At 37.1% G+C, this 25,960-nt stretch overlaps 2 protein-coding genes and 1 long non-coding RNA gene across 3 annotated transcripts in view; 2 read left to right on the top strand and 1 right to left on the bottom strand.

Annotated features, from left to right (window-relative positions):
- Positions 1-25,960, bottom strand: part of LOC115623901 (hemicentin-2) — a 69,813-nt gene that overhangs the window by 21,882 nt on the left and 21,971 nt on the right. The window contains exon 2 of the mRNA XM_030518455.1: positions 6,167-6,441. Within this exon, the coding sequence (XP_030374315.1) occupies positions 6,167-6,441 (275 nt within the window). The remainder of the gene's footprint in view (positions 1-6,166; positions 6,442-25,960) is intronic.
- Positions 752-1,528, top strand: LOC115623608. Its single transcript, XM_030518025.1, has 2 exons — positions 752-993; positions 1,062-1,528. Exons 1-2 carry the CDS (start codon positions 753-755, stop codon positions 1,511-1,513), a joined length of 693 nt encoding a protein of 230 aa, XP_030373885.1. The 5' UTR covers position 752; the 3' UTR covers positions 1,514-1,528.
- On the top strand, positions 13,092-14,060 carry LOC115623609. Its single transcript, XR_003995421.1, has 2 exons — positions 13,092-13,188; positions 13,503-14,060. It is a non-coding gene; the product is annotated as an uncharacterized LOC115623609 (long non-coding RNA).

Genomic DNA, 25,960 nt, shown 5'->3' with positions numbered 1-25,960 from the left:
TAAGGCAGTTGGCAGCTCTGGTATTGGGAAACTGGAAACTGAAATTAAAGCAATCGATAGTTACTTATCCCATTGTGGGGATGCACAAAAAAATCGATGCATCGATGTTTTCCGATGGTTTTTTGCTAATAATACATCGTCGATCCATCGATGTTTGTCCAAACATCGAACATTATTCATGTTTGTTCGGTGGTTTACCGAAGAAGGTATATTTGTATTATAAATTATTTGATGTTTTAAGTAAATTTTAGATTGTTAAGCAGTTGATCTTCATATTTCATTTATAATGTTACTCTTAATATGCTTAAAAGATGTAGATGCTACGCGTCGTTATTTTTAAAGCTGCATATAATCAATTTTTTAAAGTAGGCCATACAAGTTCATCAAAAGTCAAATTTACGCGTACTTTTTGATTAACAACATTAAGTAAAATACTAGGACAGCCTCTCTTGATGTATAAACATTTTTTATTTCAAGCATCTCTGTTGATTTTCTCCCTAATATTTGCTTTTGTTTCTATGGAAAGCTAAATTTGTAAAACATTGATGCCTCGACCATGCATCGATTTTTTATAAAGCGACATCGATGTACATCAACATCGATGTTTTGCCTTCGACTTACATCCCTATTCCATTGTATATTAATGTGGTTCCCACCTCTAAATAATAATCAATGTGCACAGCAACCTTTGCACGTCCGAAATTTGTTATTGTCATTTGTGAATCTAAAGTTTAGTGCGAAGAATGAGTCTTATGCCGTTTTTGGATGCCAAACGTAAGAGACGGGAGGCGTTTGTGAGGGATCAGAGAAAGTGCCTGAGCCGGATTCCAAATAATATAATGCAGGAAATTTTGCGTATGCGCGCTTTGGAGGGCTCGGGCGATGAAATAGACGTGGAAATGCCGATTCGGATAATGCGATGGCTTCAACGGTGGTGGAATAATATGGAGGATCAGCGTCGACGACCGGAACAAGAGCGTTTCTACCGCAAAAGTAAGTTGCATGTCATGGGAAGTCGTATCGTAAATATCAACAAAATAATACCAATACTGTCACGACAGAATCGTGGACTCTCATGAGAGCTGCCGACCCAGGAAGTATGCCCATAAAAATGAACGGTCATTTCCGCGCCTTGCACGGATACAACAACGTCAACAAGAAAAAGATCTGTAACATTCTGAGAATTATTGACCACAACGTGGAAGCTCGCACCTTTTGGGAGCAAAAAGTGAAAACCAGGGCTCTTAGCGTGTACTTTTTCGTGCCCGATGACAAAAAGCAACGCATACAGGCCCAGAATTGGCATAAGAAGCTTCTGTATAATAGGTCGGTGGGAATTGCCACTGCGGTGTGTCGTGAACGATACTCCCTCTATTTGATGCCAATGGAACCAGGAAAATGGTATAGCCATGCCCTAAGATGTGTAAACACCTCGGGACCGCGTCGTTTTCGCGTCCTAAAGAAATGCCTTGCATTGGTGATGTTCCTTAAAACACTAACACATGTTCAATAAAAAATTTAAATTTAAGAAAGTGTTTTATTTTTTAGGCCGATGTTACTGCAACTTTTCGTCAACAGGCTGCTCCATTTTCGTTTACAATCCAAAATTAGCATAGAGTTACTCTCTAAGGGAAAAATAGTAATGCGCTCTAAATTAAATTACGATTTCAAATGCCATCAGGAATCTGAACGAAATTCCAGCTCGATGCGCTTCCTTCTGTGTGTAACAAATATCTGCGAAATCGGACTCGTAGCATACCCCTACATATGTGTATATAGAGTATTTGTGGCACCAAAAACCCATTAACTACTAAAGCAGATGGTCTATTCGATTGCACAAGAGGAACACAACTTCACAAGATATACGCTCCATTAAGCCGACGACATCGAACAGCTCTGAGTGTTTGGTGATATCAACAAGTGGATGATGCCATAGGTTAGAGTACTAGGCCGGGTAGGGGCACGTCGATGCCAAAGTTGCCGCAGATGAACCAAGAGTAGATTACTGCGCCAAAATGTGTGCAATGCTTTATAAACAAAACGCTCAACAGCCACAGCAACTACATTGAAATGTAATTAAATACCGAAATGAACATGAAACTTACCAGGCAGACCGCATTACCCGCCCACCTTCCCTTTCTATTCGATATCATTGAAATGTGTCGTAGTTAGTAAATTTCAAATGCATTTGCCACACACACACACACATATGGGTGTCTCATACCTATGCCACCCATGGTGGTGCAGTCGCTTTGCTATTTACAACAAAATTATTTAGCCTATTCAACACTTTGCATCTGATTTTCACATGGAATGCAAATCCATTAAATGTTCAGGCATGTCGTCGCTCTGTAATTCAGTTGTAATAGGTGGCATCGGCTCATTAGACTGCCTCAATTGGATGTGTGTGGGAAGTGTATTTGAGGACAGGACAGTTGCTGCTTAGTCGCATTCTAATTGCATTCGTAATCTATATATCTAATATCACTGCTATACTTAGTTTGCATTACTAAACAATGGGAGGTCGTAACTTTTCGAACTTCTAGCCAGCTTTGATCAAGCGCACCAATTCATGTCAGTTGACAAGTGGGCTTTGAAATGAAATAACTCTATAGATTTCTTATTGATTTAAATTGATGCAACATCTCAGTTATAGCATCAACTGTACACCATTTGTCAAGCTTGCTTGTCTGACTAAAGATTTCTTGTAAAAGGCCTGCTTCTATGTGGAGCATAAACCTTAATTTTACGAAATAGTGCAAGCACTTTAAAGTCTCAAATGAAGTCGGCTCAAATATTTAAAGCAAGCTCAGTCTACAGCTACAAGCTATTCGTGAAGGACGTTTTAAAAACATTTCTAACCAATTTCTTTTCCGGAACTATATTTGCTTTAAGAACAGAACATTTTTAAAATATTTCTGATATTTTAAAAACTTTTCTAACTAAATCAGGTATATTATTAAGGTCTTTTTTCGGAACTAAAAACAACAAATTTACTTTAGAGATAATTTTTTTAATATTTCTGACATTTTAGGAACATTTCTAACTAAATTGGTGATATTATTAAGCTCTTTTCCAGAACTATAAGCAACAAATTTACCTTAGGAAGAGAACATTTTAAAAATATTTCTGACATTTTAAAAACATTACTAACCAAATCGGTGAAATAGTATTTTTAAGCTTTTTTCCGGAACTATAAGAAACATATTTACCTTAGGAAAAGATCATTTTAAAAATATTTCTGATGTTTTAAAAACTTTTCTAACTAAATCAGGTATATTATTATGGTCTTTTCCGGAACTAAAAACAAGAAATTTACTTTAGGAAGAGATAATTTTTTTTAATATTTCTGACATTTTAGGAACATTTCTAACTAAATCGGTGAAATAGTATTTTTAAGTTTTTTTCCGGAACTATAAGAAACATATTTACCTTAGGAAAAGAACATTTTTAAAATATTTCTGATATTTTGAAAACTTTTCTAACTAAATCAGAGATGTTATTAAGTTTTTTTTCTGCAACTACTTTACTTAAATCGCGAAGACAGATCACCCTATAGCTTTTTTCTAGACAGCATCTTTAAATTGCAAGGAGAGGCCACCTCGCATTTGATAAAAACTCTAAAGATTTCCCGTTTTAAATTGGTTTTCTTCGGCTCAAGCGACATATGTAAGCAGCTAAAATGCAGCTCAGCGATTAGAAAACAAAACAGCTTCTGTAAATATTTAGCCTGACCCAATTGCTTCGTGTTGTGTCCTTCACCTGACGTCAAAAAGGGAAGCCAATTTGCAAAAGGCTCGGCGCGACACAGCCTGGCTCAAACAAGAAGTCACTCAACTGTGGCACTAAATGCTGGATTTGAACAAAGAACGGGCTGAATGGGGGCGGCATGCAGATACTACGGATGACCATGAGGGGGCCGAAATGGTGGGCGTGGGCTGAGAGGCGTAAAGTGTAAAGCGAACGAGTAATTGAAGAAAATTGAGATGCCAGCTTCTCGCTTTTATTTGGAATATGGACGCATGAGCTGTGCCGGCTGTCTAGGCTGTGCGGTCGCCTTTGTTGCTTAAGTTTGTGAGAAAGCACTTAATTGACCATGACAACGAAAAATTAACATTGTTCTGGTGGAAAATTACAACACAACACAACAACGAGGATGACATCCATTAAATGTTTCTCCCACTTCGTCTGGCCAGTTGCCCTCCACCTGCCCCAGACGCACGATTAATGTCCATTTTGTGGAAATGTGTGTGTGTGTGTGTGCGTGTTTGGGGAGCGAACTCAGGAATTTAAATTTCATTTTGGCTGCGAGCGAAATTCATTTTACACAGCCAAGCAACTTTCTCTGAATGCCGTTATTTATGTCGGTCGCTTGGAAAAGGCCTGGAAAGCGAATGCCAACGGCTCTTTGTCGTGGAACGCGTCTTAAGTGGCGTTCAAATTCCACTCGACCATAATAATTGGCTTTGAAGTGGTCGCCGTGTCGCGCCAATTATTTGTTTTGATTGCCTTTCCAGATCAAAGAAGATAAACAACCGCTCAATGGCGGCAATCACAATTATCGGCTAAAAACTAAATAATTCCATGGAAGCAGCAACAGCTGCCTGTTTTGTCTTTTTGGAGCTTCTCTAGGATTAAACAATTAATGTGTTTTGGTATTCACTAGACGACAAGGAATAAGGAATCACAAATTGCTAAATAATTGACTTTTAAACGTTATTTTAAATTTCTTTACTACGCAAGGTGACGCTGTTATAGCTCATGAGTTTGATTTTTCCTTGATATTATAAGCATTATACCAAAGAATAGTAGAAAGTTCGAGATTTGTAAAGTTATAAACAAAATAGTTGTAAACAAAAGTTAGTAAGTTATAAACAAAATAGTTCCCGGAATAGCTTCTTGATTTTTTATATTTTAGATATTTTACAGCTTATTTATTACAGCTTGACAAAATTATTTATTTAGGCACTTATTTGACTTAAATTAGCTCCCACATCATAAGCCTACAGTTTCTTTTTTTAAACAATTTTTTCTACAAACTATAAGCAGTTTTTTAAAGTATTTCAACACGTTAGGAGCTTTAGAAGTTTTCACATTAGGCGGAACTTTTGCGACTCAGTTGTAGAGTTGTAGATTTCGTTATATTGGCAATTATGTTCACAAGAAAACTATATATAATGAATTAAATGGTAAGCCTTTTTATATACAAGTATATTCAAGCACCACAAAAATAGCATAACTTTTCAACTTTCAAATTCAAAACTTTCCCAAATTGTCGTTTCCCCAGTCTAACCCCTAACATTTTTTAGAATAAGAATTCAGCAACAAATATGTTACAGCTGTAGGAAATATAATAGACCCCTTGCCCTCTCTTATTTTGCCTTTGGCGACTACACTCATAATAAATGAAATTCCTTTCCGTGGCTTTCGTCACTATTATGTGCTGCTTTTCCCCGTTGTATTTTTAAATTTATGTATTTTTAAATGCAAACACTCCAAATATAATAAACACATCACGAAATGTGTTCATTTTTTATTACAGAACAACAACAACAACAACAAAAAGTAAAAGCAAACTGTTTAGTCATGCAAGTGGGCTGATTTCCCAGTCCCAGATCAGCTCCGACCCACCCCTGGCCGACCTCAAAAGCGGGCCACGTGCCAGGAAAATGTCGTGAAACTAATTTGTTTAAATTTAATTTTTGTTTTAGACACGCCCCAATAAAATATTTACAACTTCTAAGCAAACACTTCGCACGGCTGACAGAAAAAAATCCACAGAGGACGCCCACACAGGACGAGGCAGTCTCATAAACACCTGCGCAAACAGACCCACGGCCCCAAACACGTCTGAGAACATAAATTGGTCGAATTTGCCTTTCAGCTTTCTGTTAAATACACGAAGCTGTCACACAGCTCCTCCTCCTCCTCGACCAACAAATATTTGTACAATAAAATTTAATGTGCTTCCTATTAAGCAAACCAAAAGCGCTAAGAAGGCCGTTAGGAAAAGGACAATAAGGAGAGGGAATTAAATTGCTCAAATTAGTAATCAAAAGAAGCAAACACGCAATCGAGGTGTTCAAAAATAACTATCCCCAAAAAAACACAACATGGATTATAAAGGATTCGCACAAGCTACTGAATCGGGACGATCTGAACTTACCCGACACGGCAGATAGGCGTGTGTGCCAATTTGTGTTGTCACATTGGACGTGGCATAGCCATCCAGATAGGGTTCGACCAGAGTGGCTGTCGCCGACAGTGCAGCGGCCTCTGGGAGCAGGGAGGACGGCGACAACACTTGACCTGCGGTGGAGTATGCATCGACCGATGATGTGTCCACTGCGTCGTTTTCAATGTCCTTGTCGCTGACGCTGCTAAACTGTGCTCTTCCATCGTAATTGCTGGTGGCTGCGACTGTCGTCTGTGGATGTGATGCTGAAATTGATTTGGGAAAGAAGAAAAAAGCGGTTTGCTGTTAATCGAAATGAAAATTTCGGTTTCGTTTATGCAGAGCACATATTATGAGCTTACAGAGCCAGACGTTCATACTTGTAGGCGTCTGCATGGCATAAATTAAAAGATATTGATTTCCCAGCCCAACCCAATGTATCAGTCAGCTTCTCATTTGAGGAAATATGCAATACTATTCTAACACTCGTGTGGAGTAATCCAATTATTGTGAAACGCAAATAGAAACCACTCTTGTGATTAATTCTAAGAACAAGCAGACGAATATGAAAATTGAGTTTACAATTCTTGGAATTAATATTTTGAATTTATTTGCCTGTAAACATTTGCACACAAATTCATCTAATTTTCGAAGCTGGTCAGCAGATTTGAAAACGTCTTTACTTGCAGCAGAAAATTTTACAATTTTTATATAATTGGATATATGTACAGTTTATGCTTTAAATAACTTTACAGACAGCTCTCTATTTGTCATCCAAATTATATAACATGCTGAATCCGATAAAATATTAGAATTTTTGCAACAGCTTAAATGCTCAGCACATTTTAAAACGTCTTTAATTGCAGCAGAAAATTGTACAATTTGTATATAATTGGATACACAGTTTATTTATTTATTTGAAAATTATGCTTTATATAACTTTACAGACAGTTTTTAATTTGTCATCTTACGTGTATTAATATAACATGCTTTCTATTAATCCAAGGAAAAGTAGGAATTTTTGCCACAGCTTAAATGATTCATTCCCTCCACGCTGCAGCTCATAATTGCTCATTATTTAAAATATAATCATCTTTGAAAGACTCAACAAGCTCAGCCTTCAATATTTTTAAATAAGAAATGGCTATGAATTTCTTTTTTAAAAATGATTATCTTGATATAGTTGCCGTTGTTTCCTACTATCAATATGAATTGGATAATAATTGTATTTAATTGCAATAAACTATTTCAAAAACTAAAATATATTAAGACAAATTAGCGAAGCAATTGGGTGTCTACTCTACATTTATAAAGAGATTATAATTACAGACGTATTGAACCCATAATTTCTTTTCATTAAAGTGTAGTAAGTTATTAACCAATATTCGCAAATTTTCGAACTCATTCCGACTCATTGAATCGGACGATTCCACTATTTGTACATTCTAAAAAGTAATTCCTGCAGTAATTGGTTAGCTTAAAAGAAAAAATAATTTATTCAAGATTTTTATGAAATCATAGCTTAATTCCTTTTTCTTGCTTTTTGAATATTTCGTCTTGAAACTATTAATTATATCAGTGCAGAAATGAAAACTACTTTACGAATTCACAAAAGAATTCGCCTGACTTTTAGCATCTTCATTAACAGTAAATTTTATCAATATGAAGAATAACATTTAATCATTAATATTTAATATGATTTTCAAAACGTTTGCATTAACAATTAATACATACAAGTAGTAGGTTTTACACATTCTTCTACCTGTAGCTTGGAAGTTCTAGTCTTAAAATCAATTCTAGTGCTCTTTTTTCTCAAAACTTGGCATTAACAGTTCAATTTATTCGCCAACCAATTTAAATTATACCATTTAAGCGACTAATAATTCACAAAACCATCTGTGTATTTTGAAAAACTGAGCACTGTGGCTGACAGATTGTAAAAAAAAACTATTAGAATCCAGCGTCAGGGACAGCCGCAGCATTAATTAACAATGTGGCGAATTACCGTGCATACGAAATTTTTCTAACTCCAAACCATCCAGGCACACAGCCACTCACACATCGCCTGAAACTGCGAATATAGACACGGATATGCGATGAGATGAGACAGGCTGCCGCCCTAGGAAGCACCTGGAAGCGACAGCCAGCGAGCCTCGCATTAATGTGTGGCCATCCACATACAGCAAATGTATGTATATTTAGCCCTAAAATGGGGAAATGGTTAGCACACACACACATTCTTCAGCCCTCATTCCGCGTCATGTCGATTTGTTTGGTGGCAAATGTCAGTTTTCGGTTTCGAATTAATCAACGCTATTTAAGTGGCTTCAACGCGTCGTCGCCAGCGCCACCCTTTGACTTCCCCAGCACCACCACCACCGCCGCCACCACTCTGTGTGGGAGAGGCACGCAAGTGGAGCACCATGATTTTCGCGCTTCAAAGTTTTTTAATGAATGGCGTTCATTAAAATTGATTGTTGTTTGCGGCGTCACCAGCAACATGGCTGCCCAGACCCCCGCCTGCGCCAGGAGCCGATGATGACTTGGCAGAACTCGCAGTCGCACGCACACGCACCAAACAGCACACAGACCGCCAATCACCGTCACCCCACTCACCACTCCCCCCCCCCCCCCACTCACTTCCCACGCAGGGCAGCCAGCATGTTTGTGGGAAGATTGTTGGGGAGGGGGGAGGAGGGGCGCGGTAGCTAAAACGCATGATATTTGCTGAATTGCCAATTAACTGGCAATTCCTCGAAATGAAATGGCTTTCCACTAAAATGATCTGCCGCCAGCGAGCCGCTGCTCCACTTTCGCGCCCAACTCCCCCCCAGGGGGTGGTTGCATTGCCCATTCCCATTGATTTTTGTGCTCGGGCTCGTGCATTTGGCGGCGTCGCTCTGTTTGTTCAGATATCTCTGGCTGACTTTATTTTTGCCCAATGACTGCGCAAAAAGTTTCAAAAGCACTTTTCGGTATAAATTAATTGTTGTAATGCGACGAATACGTCGTGTGCGCCACCCCTGGTGGCCAGAGGACGAGAGTGGTGCTCGCAAATTGGGTATCGGATATGGGGGGAGTGGTGCGGGTGCGGGGTGCCGGGTGCAGGGTGTTGTTGTGCCAACTTTGACTTTGACATAATTGCGACTGGCACTGACAGTTTGATTTGCTTGAATTTTAGAATGAAAGTTTATAAAAACGCGCACAGATCGATGGATATGGATGAGCGAATGATTGCGTGGGTGGCTGTACAAGTATGGTTGCTTGATTGGTTTCTCCTGCCGCAATGGGAATTTTGACAGGTTGCTCTTGCCCTGACCCTAATATTAGCTGAACTGGAAACAGTATTTTGCGATGGCAAGACCAACACAAAGGAATTCCCTATCAGAATACAAATATACTGATATTTGAGTGCATCAGACGTTTAGCAATTGATGTTATCTATAGCGAGTAAATTATAAAAGGAATTTATGGTTCATATACTTGTATATCGGAATGCACCAATTAAAAAGCATTTTGTGTTTCACGATATGTGAAGTATATTTCCATACATTTAAATGCAATTTGAAGAGAGAAGAAAGTTTAAGAAATTGTTATTTCTTTTTTGTAGCATTGCACTGTTAATAGAGACTGGAAATTAAATAAGTTTTTTTGCTTAAGTAGCAAAACAAAGTAAAACGAAAATTGTATATGTAGTATTATCTATTTAACTAAATAATTATGATTTCAATTATTACAAGCAATTGATCAGAAATTACTTTATTTACTGAATTAATTGAGAACGATTTTTTGTGAAAGTTTAGCTGCAATTTCTACACTGGAATTGAGAAAATTAAGAGATTAATAATGATCTTTTTTCAACGTGCTTCTTCATTTTTTAACAAACACACATGAGCTGCTATTTCCAACATTTCCTTTAAGCTTTTTACACATAGAAGCATGTCTTGGAAGTCTGGAAAAATGTCAGAAAAATGTAAAATCGCGACCTGCTTTTTTCAAAAGCCTTCACTTGAAAAAACGTTGAGAAAAGTTAAGAGAAAGCCCAAAAGCGATAGTCAGAAAAACTGGCCACATTTAGAGAAGTTCTTAAACCAAAAAAACAGAACCGATATCAACAGCTTCAATGATATTTCTTGGAACTTTTTCGAGTGCCATTATCGATTGTCTTCACAAACAGAAGAAAGAAGAAATGTCGTGAACGGGTGTGTTCTCAATATTCTTTAAAGAAAATGAATCGTATTTAGTTAAAAAATACCCTTTATCTAAAAGACACAAAGACAGCGTTTCCAGCCTTAGAGACTATAAATATTATACAGTATATTTCAAAATTGTTATCCTTTCCCTACAATCCACAAATTTAAAGCTACCTTTACTGAACAAACAAAAATTTCTACGCTTATTTTTATTTATTTATTTCATTTAAATCAGGTTGTGAAAACTTTTCCGTAAATTAATTTGACTCCAAGCTGTGGCGGAAGTTTTTCTTTTGGGTACAGGGTATTTCACTGTCCGGAGTGCTCGGCTGTGGCAATCCATCCTGTTTTATGAAACACATTTGGGACAGAAAGATCAACGAATCCGGCGAACATTTAGTGTTGATTTTAGAGAGCTTTTCAACTTGTTGTCGCTGTATAGATTGAGGCTATTCGAGAACAAGTTTTTAGTGGTCGCCCTGGCTAAACAACTGTGTGGAAACATTTTGTATTTATTTTTAAAAGTCAACAACAACTGTGCTGGGAACATGGAACACACTATACACCTACACACTATACATCGGTCAAAAGTATGCAATTAAAAGTGACATTTCGAGCCCAACCATGGGCAATCATAGCAGTAGCCGTAGCCGTAGCCGCAGCCGTAACCACTGTACAGTCGGAGATGTGAACACGTGAAAGGCATACACGAGAAACAAACATGAGAAACAAACAGAGAGACAAACACGAAACAATTACAACATACAGAGGCGGCACAGGCGGTGGACAAACGCTTTGAGCTGAATTTGTGCTCCAATTAAAACGACGATTGTACCGTAAAATGATTTCGAGTTTGACAAGTCGTATGTCGATTTAATTGGTACGAGCTTTTGATGGTACTGCTGGCTAGCTCTGTACTCGTGGCTGTAATCAAAGCAAGGGCCCAGGCGGAAGCGGATGTGGAAGTTGAAGCTGGAGCTGGAGCTGGAGCTGGAGCTAGGAGCAGGCCGCACACACAATTGCTATGCATATACATGTGTACATATATGTATAGTATGTATAGCTGAAATGATTTAATTTTTCTGCAATGCAACTCTGGTTGACATCACGAACAACAACAGCTCGGGCCGTAATTGACAAAAGGTTTCAGCTTCAGGTCCATCGTCTATTGCGTCTGCCACGCAGATAAATACACGCACGAGTGCAGCCTCATGTGACAAGAACCAACCCACACCACCACCCTCTCCCCCCCTAACCCTTCCAACCAGCGAAGCCCGCAGCTCAGCACAACGTAAGACACAATCGACACGCAAAAATTGGAGGCACGCTGAAAAGATCAAAGCCATTCCAATTGACAGTGAAGCCAGCTTCAGTATATATGTATAAATGGTAGCATTGGGGAGGGATATTGCTGGGTATAGGTTCAGTTGCTCGTGATTTGTCAAAGCAACACGTCATTTGCTGCCTTTGTAGCTGCACTCTGGCTTGGCATCCGCATCCAGGCATTGAAAGAAACCGGATTGAAAAATTCGCTTAGTTTGCAGTTGCACATGAAACGTTTGATTATGAAATCGAAATGTGGTGCAGCAATGGGCCTCGGTTTTTCCTTTCCATACTAAGGCACAGGAATTCAATTCGTTGTATTCCTTTTTTTTTAGGTGAAGCCAAATAGGTGTAGGTGTATAGCGACAAATCGCAGCTGTCTAGACTGCGACAACCAAATTATTGCTACTGGCTTTATTTTTAAAGCTAGACAGTAGGCAACGCTTTGGAACCATACGTATACACCATTATAAATATTGCGAAGCACAGGATATGCTTTAAATATTACTTGAAATAGCAAGAAGAGGCCATCATTTTAATTATTTACAATATGGCATTAATGCTATAGAATTTTGTCAAATCCTTATTAATTTTAGATTTGCTTTAATTGCGCTTCAATCAGCTATTACTCTACCTATCTTTGTTTCTTGTTACAGTTATTATTTTAGTTACAAAAAATATATACAGTGAAATCTCTTTTGGCCAGACACTCGCCGTCGACCAACTTATATATATATTGATATTTTTTTCAGTTTTTGCATAATTTATTTATTTATTTATTTATTATTTATTTATTCAATATAAATAATATGTGAGTACTAACATGTAAAAATCAAAAATAAAAATGAAGATCCAAATTCATAAAATAGCTTTAAATTAATTAAGTAAATAAAGAGCGGAAGTCATAGGTTATAGTTATAGTTTATAAAAATGTAGTTGTAGTAGATCACATGGGTAGAAATAAATAATTATAAAACAAATATGAATAAAATGGATGATCAATGTTAATGAAGATTATCATTTAAATTATTTTGCATCCATTTGAAACCTCCGTTATTTTCTTTATAATTTGATGTGTCTATCCTTGTCAGGGTACCTTAAAACGGGGTTCGCGTCCAGCCGAGAGAGGCTTTAGTTCGAATTTCTCGATTAATAGTGTCAAGAGAGTCGAACTTGCTTTAAAAAGTACACCAAAATGAATGTTCTACAAAAAGTGTCCGCCTAAAAGAGGTGTCCATTAAGGGAGTTTTCACTGTAGTATGTGTAGTTAACACAAATTTAAATATGTGTCTATTTTCCAAAATGATTTTTGAAGTCATTGTGAACATACAAGTATTTATGAAACATTTTAAGAAAGCTATCGTGTTGCCTTTCGCATTTCGGTCATCATGTCAGTCGGCTAGTTAGTCTAAAACTTATTTCCTTGGAACACGTACACATGCACACACACAAATTGTAAAAATAAAATAAATTCCGAGATTCTCTAACGGGTTCGAGGTAAGTGCAGATACCAATAATAGCATTCGAATCAATCGCGGGACATAACTAAACAGCCATCGTGCATTGTGGCGTTAAGAGTCTTGAATTGAATTGAATTGAATTCAAGACGCAGGCCATAGTTAAAGAGACGGACTGGGCATGATTTCTCAGACATCTCTTTGTATTGTTTCGCGCTTAGTGTTTAGATGAGCGTTTCGACATGAGAAATCAGTGGGAAGCAAAGCTCATCGCGGTATGGGGGGCGTTTGTTTCTGAGAAAGGCAGTTTAGTTGATATTTTCAGAAATATTTTACTTAAACGCCTTCTTGCAGTAGACTGTAACGGATCAAAGATGTGCAGCCCGTGCTGTGGTGGATGCTGTGGACCCTGTTGTAGCCCATGCTGTGACTGTTGCGGACCATGTTGTGCCCCATGTTGCTCGCCCTGTTGTAGCCCGTGTTGCTCGCCCTGTTGTAGCCCGTGTTGCAGCCCATGCTGTTCCCCATGCAAGCAATGTTGTTGTTCATGCTGCGGACCATGCGGCGGCGGGAAATGTGGGCCGTGCTGTGGACCATGCTGCGGACCCTGCTGCGGACCCTGTTGTGGTTCATGCTGTGGACCTTGTTGTTCGCCATGTTGCGGACCCTGCTGTGGACCATGCTGTGGGCCCTGTTGCGGTCCCTGTTGTGGACCTTGTTGTGGTCCATGCGGACCCAAATGCAAATAGACGGCCCGACACTCAACCTGGACTCAGATGAACTGGACGCAGCTAAAGAGGGAGTGCATAAACAACACCAAAAATTCGTTGAAACCCGTTAGAGAAAAATAAATCTCAAACCTAATACAAACTGAAATCTGAAAAAATTAAAAATTTATCAATGCGAACTCTACAGTTGTCGTTAGAGTTTCATTTCAAAAGTTGACAGCTGATGCCTAGATTTGATTTTAGGAATTTCCTAGACATAAAACAAAATAAAATTCCGATCGAACGAAATTGAATTGGAAAACTTGCTGCACTGCTCTATATTCATGGCACCTTTCCAACACTACAAAAGCAAGATGGCGGCTAGCATAGCCGAAGGATGACAACTGGTCTCAAGCTCTCTTGAAAACCCTTTGCAATATTCATCAGAATTAAAGGAAAATAAATATGAGGCATAATAACAAAGCTTAGAGGTCATTTGCTGAAATGTCGGTAATAAGACCTCCTTTGTAATGTTATTAGACCGTCAAAAGGACAGTGTCACTGGCAGCTTCATGCTGTGCCAACTAAAAACCTAGAATCAATTATGCAAACTACCATCAAAAATGCAACATGAATGCCAGTCTTTCGTACTCAACATGCAAGTTATTTGAGCCTTATATACATGAACTCTTATATAATGTAGTCTGCCATTTGTTTACTCAAGTCTGTCCCCCACAGAGCACAGAGCAGAGTGTTTGCGAGTGAAAGATAAAATAGTCAGACATCTCTTGCTTTGAGTCGCAGCAGGTGAAATTTAAAGTAACCCACTCACTTACAAGTTTGTGTGCGGAAAATTAATTAAAATATCAATTTCAGCAACTTTCAGAATACAGGATGCAAAGATAGATGCAGGACAAGTAAGAAAATGTAAAGGAGTATCGTTGAGACATAACCGGAAGTTATTTACTGTTTGTGCAGTGACAGCACTGCCAACTGCCAGGCAACTCCATGAGCTTTAATTATGCATTTTACTGGCGACAGATGGCAGGAAGTTGAAGCTCACAAGTCCTGGTTAAGTGTCGCAATCGTCGAAGCATCAGCGCAGGAAGATTGTGGCGGTTGCTTGGTAATTTGAGAGGAAATGCTTAAACAGCCCAAGGCAATTGCTTCGTCCACTTCTTGCTCTCCACCACGTTTCACGTTTCAGGCGATCCTTTCAACTACAGGCATACATATGTATGTATGTACATACCTAGCACCGTGCTCGACCAATGCGAACTTAATTAAGGTTAATTAATGCTAGAAAAACACACCCATAAACCCACGGCCATAGACGCATGGACTGAAGACAAATTGGCACATATTCACAGAAACTGAACTACGACTCCTACAAGCCGTTCGCTCAGCGACAGGAAATGAGTTTTCAAAAGCCGGAAGGCAGCAATTATGTGAGTGCCATTGTGTGCCATGCGCCGTGCGCCGTGCATGCCGTTCTAGCACTAACGCTTTAACGTACAAGTGTGTACAGACTACACTCAAAGAATAAAAATGCACGAAATGAATGCCGCAATTACGAGAATCTACAAAAAATAGTTCAAGTTTCAGTTTAAAAAAACAATCTTTTATCATTTGTGATAATGGCTTGGCCTAACTGATTCGAAAGTGCTTCCACATTTCATAAAATATGTAAGCCACGTATTTTTCCGAGTGTATATATGTTGTACATGATGCATGTCTATGCCTGTTAATTGCTCTGGGAATCGACGTTTTACGATACGAGTATAGTACACCTACATAGGTAGTATAGTATTTCATGGGGGCGCCATTTCACATTTTATGGCGCTGTTAATTGAAAGCAGATGAATTTTTAGTTGCATTTTAAAGAGGCAGCCAATGACGAGGCTACCCATAGCCTTGAATTTTATTTGCATATCATCAGACCTTTCAGCAAACACCATTAGCAATTCTCTTTCGTTGCCTGCTGCTGCGGCGTTGCTCGCTTCGCCGAAAGTCTCTGTTCCGAGCAGACGGCAACAATGTAACACAAATCTGTGGCAGGCAGCGACATGTTTGTGTACTTTGCGTATGTTTACGTCGTGTAACGTGCCAAATCCAATTTTGCCGCCAGGCTGACAGCGCCCACCAAAACACCCCCCCACACCAATTTATCAACACACCCCCACAACGCCCAACCCCCAACGCCCATCGCCCAACGCCCATCGCCCAACCCTCCAGCATTGCCAAAGACGATGTCGTCGCTGACTCTGACTCTGACGCTGACGATGACGATGTGCATTCAACGTATGGCCTTCAACGTCAACGAATTTGGCAGCAGGCCCGCACTGGGCGTGGACGGGCGACTTGCGGGAGCGGCCTCCATCCAAATCGTTAAAGGTCGTTGCGTACAAATCGAAGCACAGCTCTTCAAATACAGCAGCGTCGTTCGATTTTTCCGCTTTTTCCTTCGTTTCTTTTTCATTTCAGCAGACAACAATTGCTTTGGAAAATTTGTCGATCTGGCTAATGAAAAAATGCAATGCACTTCCACTTTTCAGCATCCGACATAAAGTGTTATAGATGGTATTGCGGCAATTATTAAACAAGGCCAGAGGAATTTCGATTGAATGGAGCGAAAGAAAAGTTGCAGTTTCGAAAAACTACAGATGCTGCTAAGCGGAAGAATTAGTGAGCTATTTAGTTAGCGGAGCACTTCTGTTCTATAAAAGCTTGTTCGACATTAAAGAAAATAAGGAAAAAATCAAAGTTAAATAGAAAAGGAATACATTTTTTTTGGCTCATACATGCTTCAACAAACTTCTGTTTAGACCCATGTTTATTTATTTGATTTCAATTAAAGTGTTTCGCTTCAAATTGCATTCAATAAGGTTGAAGTTCCTTTAAAGGCAGCTTAAGCGCTGAAGTATTCATTGAGTTCCCAGGCGGAACTTGGCTGTGAATGTGAGCTTGACACTACAGCCAGCATCTTGGACAACTCCCCGGAGAAGCGGAGGCATTCCTCATTGTTGTGCAGTTGTCGTTGTCGCCGTCACAGTTGGCTTTGTAATCGAAAAAAGTGTACGATTTGGAGTGCTAGTACTTATAGCTACCAACTCTACTTGAACATGAGCCTGCACTCTGCAATCAGTACATCTCATAAATTTCTCAACAACTAATCAAAATTAATTCTCAAAAATACTACAACCAGTATATACATACTGTGCTTATAAGAGCGTATTACATTTTGTATGAGTATAGAGATTTAAAAAAGTTTCGCTGATTCTAACGCATCATCCTTCAATTTAGAGCTATCAAAAAAGAGGCCACCTTCTGTGACATTCATTAAACTTTTAACTCCTGACCCTCATCATCACAACCTCACCTTCAACGTTAAAAAAAAGCCCTCATAAAAATATATTTTTTACAGCTATCATTTCAATAATGATCCCACAGGTGACACACTTATAAAAAATAATATTTTTCCCCATTTTCTTTTGGAATGAGAAAACAGTAAGAGGTGTTCATTCTTTTTCAGTTCATTGCTAAAATCTTTAAAAGAAGTTTTTTATCTTATTTTTCCAAGTTCGCATCCAAATTTTTAATTGGCTATTGGCATTGTTTTTAATACGATTGCGTTTTCTAATGCTATTATTATTAAATAAATTGCATAAAATATTATCCTTGCATTTTTTCCCAACCTAAATACTCGGCATGTTTTTCGATTTTCATTTATCATCGGAAGTGGCTTGCAAATTATCTCATTTTCGATTTAAATTAATTTATGCCAAATCATAAAAACACACTCCATACTTATGCAAGCTTATTTGACATTTGAGCGCGTTTTTCTCTGTCGGTGCATTCTGTCGCATTTTCAGTTCAAGTGCATATAAATGTTTAATTTCAAATGCAAAAAAAAACACACACACACACACAAACACACTGCATACATCATTCAGTGCGGCGCTTTTAATTATGGTTTAAATAAATGCGGTGAACAGTGTTTGGGTTTTTATTACAAAAACATTTTGTCAGCCTGATTTTGACTCGATATTCTCGTTTTAATGCATAAATAAATATTTGCGCTAAAACGATAAACCACAAACGCTTCTACATACATATGTACGCGTGTTTGAGTGTGAGTGTCATGTCAAAAACAGGATTTTAGTGACTGCTATTGCAACAAAACGACAAGAAATGACAGTAACAGCCATTAGGTGACGTTTAATAAACCCAAATAGTTTGTGGTTGCGCGCCATATGCGTCAGTTGGCGTTTCCCGGGCGCGGCATATCCCCCACAAAAATGCGATTTCTGCTTTTGTTTACTTATGAAAAATTGATATTATTCTATTTGTCCATCAATTATGCATAGAATGTTGTTTTAACAAAATCGTATCGCAACAATGCATGAAAACATAGAAAATAAAAATAAAATATATAATTACATAGAAACAACAAAAAATAATGGGTTTTTTTTTGGGCAAAAAATATGAAAATATTGCAATGGAAAAACATAAGCATATTTCTTCAATTATTTTTCAAATATGCATATTGAATAATAACAAGTGAAGGTCGAAATTATCAATTGCTTTGCCACTCTTGCATTTTAACAAACAGGAACAGTTCACACTTTGAATTAAATAAATGTTGGTATGTTCTAACAATTAATCTGCCATTATTCTTTGTTTATTCAAATTAAAGGAATATAATTAAGCGGAAAACTTATCGCTATTAACCCTTTTATCCAAATATAGTAGTGGAATATATCTCCAGAATATAATGTCGAAAACAAAACTTAGACCTGAATATTGTACACCAACTGTTTTTACTGGCAATTCCCTAAGCCTGTTCAACCATTCAATAAGGAAACGATAATCTGGCCATTATCTACTTATTTTGTATAGATATATACGTTTCTTTGTCCTACAGTTTAATTGTTTGTATTAAAAATGTGTGAATTAATTATTACACATGTTTAAGTTAAGCCTGTAATGCAGGATAATGTAGATTGCATATGGATTCATAGTAATACACGAGCACTTTTTATTTTATGCACAATTGCCTAAGCTATAATAATTGACTTTATAACTAAGCTGGGCTTGTGTGTGTGTGTATTAAAAAATGTGTTATTAGCGCGTGGGCGCTGCCGCAAAATATTTATAAATTGGGCACGTTGCCAACATTATTTTTCAATTTGTAAAACGATAACTAATTTTTCGTAATGCATTCCAAATTTATTTTTTGCAAGTATTTAGGCAAATTACATATTTAAGCGCGCATACACACACAGTAAACTACCACTAATTAAAGCTGTCAGAAATTAAAAATACGGACCAAAAAATTGAAATGAAGCCCAATATTCCTCAGTAAGCCTTTATGGAAAATTTCACTTTAACTTTTATTTGCATGCTTTCACATTTTCTTAACATTTTTAATATACCTTTCTTCCTATCTATTATTTTTTGTTTTTAATTTTGATAAAACTTTAATTTTACTGTTATTATAGCTTGTGAAATGAGAAGAGATAGGAAGAGTTAACAAAAAATGTAGCATACTTTTCGGCTGCCTTTTAGATTGGGTCGGAAAGAAAAGGTCAGGAAATGGACAAAAAAGACAATCAATTATTATTTTTAAAATATAGATTTGTTTACACATCGAACCTTTTGAAATAAAGAAACACTCGTAAATATTGTTTGTGATTAATCACAAATCGTGCATTAATCAAAATGCACATCAATACATTTAGTATACAGCCTAAACTTAAAGAGTATTCAAAGCTTTACTAATAAAGTAAATCATTGTGCTCGCGTCGACAGCGTTACTGTAAAATATTTAAAAATATTTTGACCAGCCTTTACTTGGGCTTAATTCAAAAGCACTCTTAAATATTTAAATATTCCATTGTATAGATTTAAGTGTGTTTTATAGATATATAATATGGAGAATTTCTGTATTCCCTTTAATTTTTACTCGGACTTAATTCAAAAGCACTCTTAAATATTTAAATATTCCTTTGCATAGATTTAAGTATGTCCTATAGATATAAAATATGCACAATTTCTGTATTCCCTTTCATTTTTAACTAATTAAAAAAAGCTGCCATATTGGTAGCAGAATACTAGTTTAATAAATTGTAAATAATTTTTTATAAAAAAAAACTCTTAAATATTTAGCGCATCATTGTTTATTTTTGGAATTTGTTTGCCGCATATATTGATTTATTTATTTATTGTGAGTAATTTGGAATATTTTTTTTAGTTTTCTAACGTGCACTGTATTTTTTATTCGATTTATTTTTATAACCCAAATTTGTTGCCCATTGCAATGTTATAATTAAGGAAAGACTCGACATGCAGCAAAGAGTCCATTAAATGTAAAATATCATTAAATGGGGGAAAAAATACAAAAATGAGGCCAGCAGGCAATAGGCGTTAAGTGTGGCAGATATAAACATCGTACGTGGCACACACCAACACACACACCAACACACACACATACACTCACACACACTCACAAGCAGGCACATAAAATGCACAACTCTGCGAGCGTTCGTATGGCTACATTCATCCATCATTAGTTGAACACAAAACGAGCATTATTTGAAGAAAAAGGATTTTATGATGTGGTAATGACGGCATAAAAGCACGCACCTCAAACACACACATACACATACACACACTGTGTTTTTATGGCCACTGCATGAGTATATATGTGTGTTGTGTACGTACTTTTTGATGTTTTATGGTTTTTGAGCTAACAAGTTGGTATATTTTTTAGCTAAGCGCGTGCAGACACACACACAAATATATATGCATGTACATGTACATAAATATATAAATATCTATATAAGTGTATGGGTGTGTGTGCGTGTATATGTAAACTGCCGAGACGCCTTTTCACACACGCTTAACCCGGCCACAACTTCCGCAACGTGTCATTCATGCCGCTCGCGTAGTCAGCCAGCATATGACTATATAGAGCGAGGATACTCGTACACACACATCATTATAGTGCGGCCTCCCCCCACTCCCCACTCCCATCTCATTGCAAGTTATCCTCCGGCAAGCAGCTACGTGGCTGTGTGCGGCTGTGTGTATTCACGCGTGCGGCGGCAGCCACGTCAAAATACACGTAGTAGTCGTTTTGGCCGTAACTCTTCACTCCGCCGCATAACTTAGTTTTCACGCTTAATACAGTTTTACAGTTCTACCGCACAGGCGCTACACAGCATCCTGCCGCACACCGAGCGCCGGTGCCAACGTCAATGATGGTTGCAACGGCAAATACTTTAAAGCGCATAAAAATTCTAGCACGTTGCTGCCACTGCCACATCCTTAACCCTCCCTCGAACAGCTCACCAACAGTCAGCAATCAACGGTAGACACACACCTACACACACCTACAGCCACACCTGATTTTCGCCCCACACTAGTCGCCATTTTTACTGCAAGTCATGCACACCAAGTGAGAGAAGTTGCTGATGTTCTGGTTATTGTTGGTGTTGTTGTTGTTGTTGGCACCGCAATATCCGCCACTGCTGCTGTAGCTGTTGTTGTTGCTGTTGATTTTGTTTCAAGCCCAGGCATCTTGTCTATTTCACTGCCGTTAACTTGCTTGTAAGTAGCACAATTTGTTGATAGCTGTTGAAATTACATTTGAGCATAGTTTATATTTTTCATGCCATCTAATGATGCAGCCAGGGCTCCCAGTTCAGCTGCACTGCAACACTTCAGACAGATGCAACGGTAAATACATGTGGCAGTTGGCACGCCCTTAGCACGTTTTCTAATATAATTAACGTAATTATTTTTTATGTCAATTATCAACGCTGCCTATTGCAGCACTTCTTGCGCGTAAAATAAAACTTACACAGATTCTAGTTTTCAGATGAATTTTCATTAGAGTTTCAACTAAACACTAATGCCTACAGATTGACATACAGGGCGGATGAGTAACAACATTTAGGTAATTTTGTTTAAACAAATTTGAAATAAAATTGGAACTCGAATAAAATAAATAACTTTAAGCAGAACAATAATCTTAACTGCATCCTAACTCAGTCAAGATTAAATGTATAGTTATAGTAATATTAATATAATTAATAGTACTTTTCAGTAGTGCCAACTGATTCTAGTAGATAATTCTTATGACGAACAAGTCCTCCCCCTACTACAAATCCAAGCAAAATTAGAAGCAATCAGAATGTTATACTGAACCAAACTGATCCATCTACCTGGCCGAACTGCTAGGCTTCCTCGACTTTAAACAGTACGATCCAAATACCTTAAACCGTTAACTAACGAAATAACTTCACCTATCAGGTTTCAACAAATAATTGTATTCCATAGTTGTATAATAGTTGTATTGCAACCTTTCTCAGACTTAAAATAAAATCTAATCACATTTAAAAAATATACCTCATAAGTTTCAGTCCCTTGGTGCTATAGCTTAATTACTTTAAATAGCTCATAATTTGTAATTGTGTGCTTACACTTTTATAATAATAATAGTTTGTTTTTACTGCAATCGGATTACAAAAATAATTTGTACATATTGAAGCTATTGTAAGACTTTTCATTTTCATTATCTTGCCTTTCAGCAACAAACTAAACTAAAAATTACTTCAAAAGATACCGAATTCCCCAAGTCTTGATAGTATAAAAAAAGGAGAAAAGTTTTATTGTTGTGTACAAAAAGAAAACTATATCTTGTGTACGCAGCTTTGAAACACGTGCGCGTAATATAAGCCTGAGACCTTATATCAGAGCGATTGTGTGTCCTATTCTATGTCAGCTCTGAGAATTCTTGGAAATGCTGTAGTAAGTTCGGCGAATACAGACCTGATTGATTGAAGTTTCTGGAACTTGTGAAAGAGTAGACAATCATTTATGTTTTCACAAAAAATGCATGAATATTGGACGCATGATTTACTGAACAATTTAGGAAGTTTATTAATTTGATCATTTTATTACTTAAGTCTGCAATCATTTTTGTAACTTCCATTTCATTTTAGAAGAAAAATATATGTATTTTCAATGCATTTTGAATTATATTTGCTTTGTGTCAACAATAAAAAAAAAAGTAATATGTAGATATAAAAACAGATTATTGCTTTTTTCTAATGCAAATCAAAAAGTAATTTCGGCATTTTCAATGAAAATAAAAAGCTTTGTATTTTAAATGAAATCTTGAAACTGCTTCTCAAACCATTTTAATTATAAATTTTAATAGATAGCTTACAAGTATTTTTCTATTTCATTGATGCCTGATGTGGTATGGCACAAATATTTTAATATCAACTATATTGTCACCAATCGACAAAGAAGCATATAACCTCAAATATTCAATTAAACTAAATTAATAGCAAGTCGACAAATATGCAGAATAAATACAAGTATTTCAAATGCAATCATTTATGTATTTATGCCAGATACTGTAAACATTAGCTTTTATCAAAAAGTTGCTCGAAAAGAGTAATTTAAATAACCAAACGAGCCATCAGATGAGAAAAGTTGTTGTTAGTGGCAATGCCATCGGCCGGAATGTGCCGACATTAATATCACTTCACCTCAATCTGTCCAATTTACCAATAAAACTCCTGAATCTCTGCTGAAAGTTCTTTAAACTCGAATGGCAAATTAATAGCGCTATGGCTCGATGCTGTGTCATGTCTGTGTGGCTGTGTTGGTGTGAATATTTTTCTATATGTGTGTGTATGTGTGCTTATATGAGTGGTTGGTGCTGCTGCAACAAAACTGCCTTTTAACTTTTGCATAAAAACAACGCAGCAGGCAGTTGTTAGAGGGCAGGCAAGGATGCAACTTTCAGTTGCTAAACGAAAATATAAAACACTTAACTCGACTTCAGTCGCCGACTCACTTTTCAGACTGCAAGAGCGATACGTGCCAGACGCACAAACAACCAACCAACCGAATACACACACATAAACATACAAATATATATGGTATATACACGTATATATATATATATATATATATATATATATATATATAGGTTTGTATGCATACATCAAGTGCAAAGCAGCCAACATCGGTCTGCCGTTTTCGTCTGCCAGCGGCAACAATTTTATGCCACTGTGTGGCGCGCTGGTTGGCATACAAATAAGAGTCCCTCGGACTGACTGTAAATTTGGGTCACTTTTTGGCAGCAGACAGTTGTCCAACTCCTGCTATCTAAGCCGAGCAACCATGGGACTACACTACCTTAAAAAGAAATGCCCAATAGGAATTATATATGCGTATGAAAAATATTTTCATTGTGGTCTAAAATAACTTTCCATGTTTTTTAAAAATTTTAAAATACAAAAAGTATTTTTTGTTTTCACATTTTTATAAAAACATATTTTGTAAATAGAAAATATTTCATAAACATTTTGTAGCAGCATTCCTACATAACAAGAGATGATTTCCCAAATAAATAGATAAATATACCACTTTTTAAAGAAAGATTGCCGAATAAATTTAAAGAACAAATAAGCAACCAGTGAAGCAGATTTTCTGTGTGCACAAATCGCAAGTGAATTTTTTGGTTATTTGTGAAAATAGCAACCGATTTGAAAGTAGGGAAGGATCATCAATTAAAGAAGATTTTAATTAAGATATTGGCATCACTGTCAATTAAATTAATTAAGTAATTAACTTAGTTTGACATTTACAATTGATTCCTATCTAATTATCCCATTCGAAGTTCTTTGAATAAAAAAGATATCGTAAATCAAATAAATTTGTTTGAGGCGATTAATAATAGGACACTATTGATAAATATATTTATATTTCAATAAAAACGTTCATATTTAAGCAATTTTGTAAGCAATGCCTTTTTTAATTTCAATACCTGCAGGAGAGTCTTTTTTTTGTTCTTAGGATTTTTGGTTGGGAGAAAAGAGAGATTATTAGTATTTGCAAAAATTAAATTGTGATCTAAATAACTTTTCAGTTATATATATTATAATATTCTATTGATAAGAATGTGATGAATTAATATTTAAAAATTTTAATTTTGCATGGGGGTTATTGAAACATTCAATCATTTCTAGAGAAAGAGATAGAAAGGAAGGAATCTATTTACCTCATTTGATGATAGATGATAGATTATAAAAATAAAGGTTTTATCTGCTGATTACATAGCTGGGTTCTATTACGTGTTAATAAGTATTTTATTCGAAAAGACTTTGATGTCAATTATATTTGATAATTACCATCCATTTGTAGCATATTTTCTGTCTTACTTACAAGTATTTTGAAAAATTTAAAACCGTATTATGGTTTTTATTTTACACATGTAATGCAAAATCGGCTTATTACTTTAAAGTGTTTTGGTTCCACAGTGCACAGTTTCTCGTTTTTGCGCCTGTGAATAGCAAGCGTGGCTTATAATGACGGCCCAAAGCTGCGGGACTTGGCGCGGCTTTAATAAATAACAGCTGAAGTTTAAATTGCCGTTAGCAAGAATTATGAGTAGAAGTAGAATTTCGGCTACCCGCTGCTTCTACTTCTATTTCTGGCTCTGGCTCTGGCTCGGGTTCTATTTCTGCTTTTGCTTTTGTTCGACTAGCAGTCAAAGGCACTGGGCTCATTGCACTTTGGTCGCCATCTTTTGGCAAAAAGCTTGCATTGCCATTTTGGAAACATCAACAGCGCAACTTAGTGGAACCACTCGCGGCTTCGCGCCACGGAAACGTCTCTCGACTCATAAAGCATTTCCGGCACTCATGCAAGACGACTGTTTTCCATGTACGATTTGTTCATAGCTGGAGTTTGCATTTTGCGTGCCTTTAGAAATGGCGCTGGCTGCTACTTCCTGCTACCCGGTCGCCGTTTCCACTTACATTGCAAGCTGCGGGCTACAATCGCATAGCATTTACCTATAGCTGGCAAATAAAGGGACTCCAGCCAGCCAGCCAGCTATGGTGGCTATATCCGCTATTTCATTGCATGCTTGCGTATTATTTTAAGAACCACAAGAATCCCACATTGTGTGCCATTGAATAAAAGAATGCTGCTGGTATATTTCTTACAAGCTCGTATGTACGCCTCGTTGTTTGTTTGTTTACTTATGCGGTTGTTTGTGTGTGTGTGGGTTTGCACACA

Source organism: Scaptodrosophila lebanonensis, unplaced genomic scaffold, assembly GCF_003285725.1.
Source record: "Scaptodrosophila lebanonensis strain 11010-0011.00,11010-0021.00 unplaced genomic scaffold, SlebRS2 tig00000053-arrow-pilon, whole genome shotgun sequence".
NCBI lineage: Eukaryota > Metazoa > Arthropoda > Insecta > Diptera > Drosophilidae > Scaptodrosophila > Scaptodrosophila lebanonensis.
The sequence above is the reverse complement of the archived record's forward strand: the minus strand, read 5'-3'. Positions and strand labels throughout refer to the sequence as shown.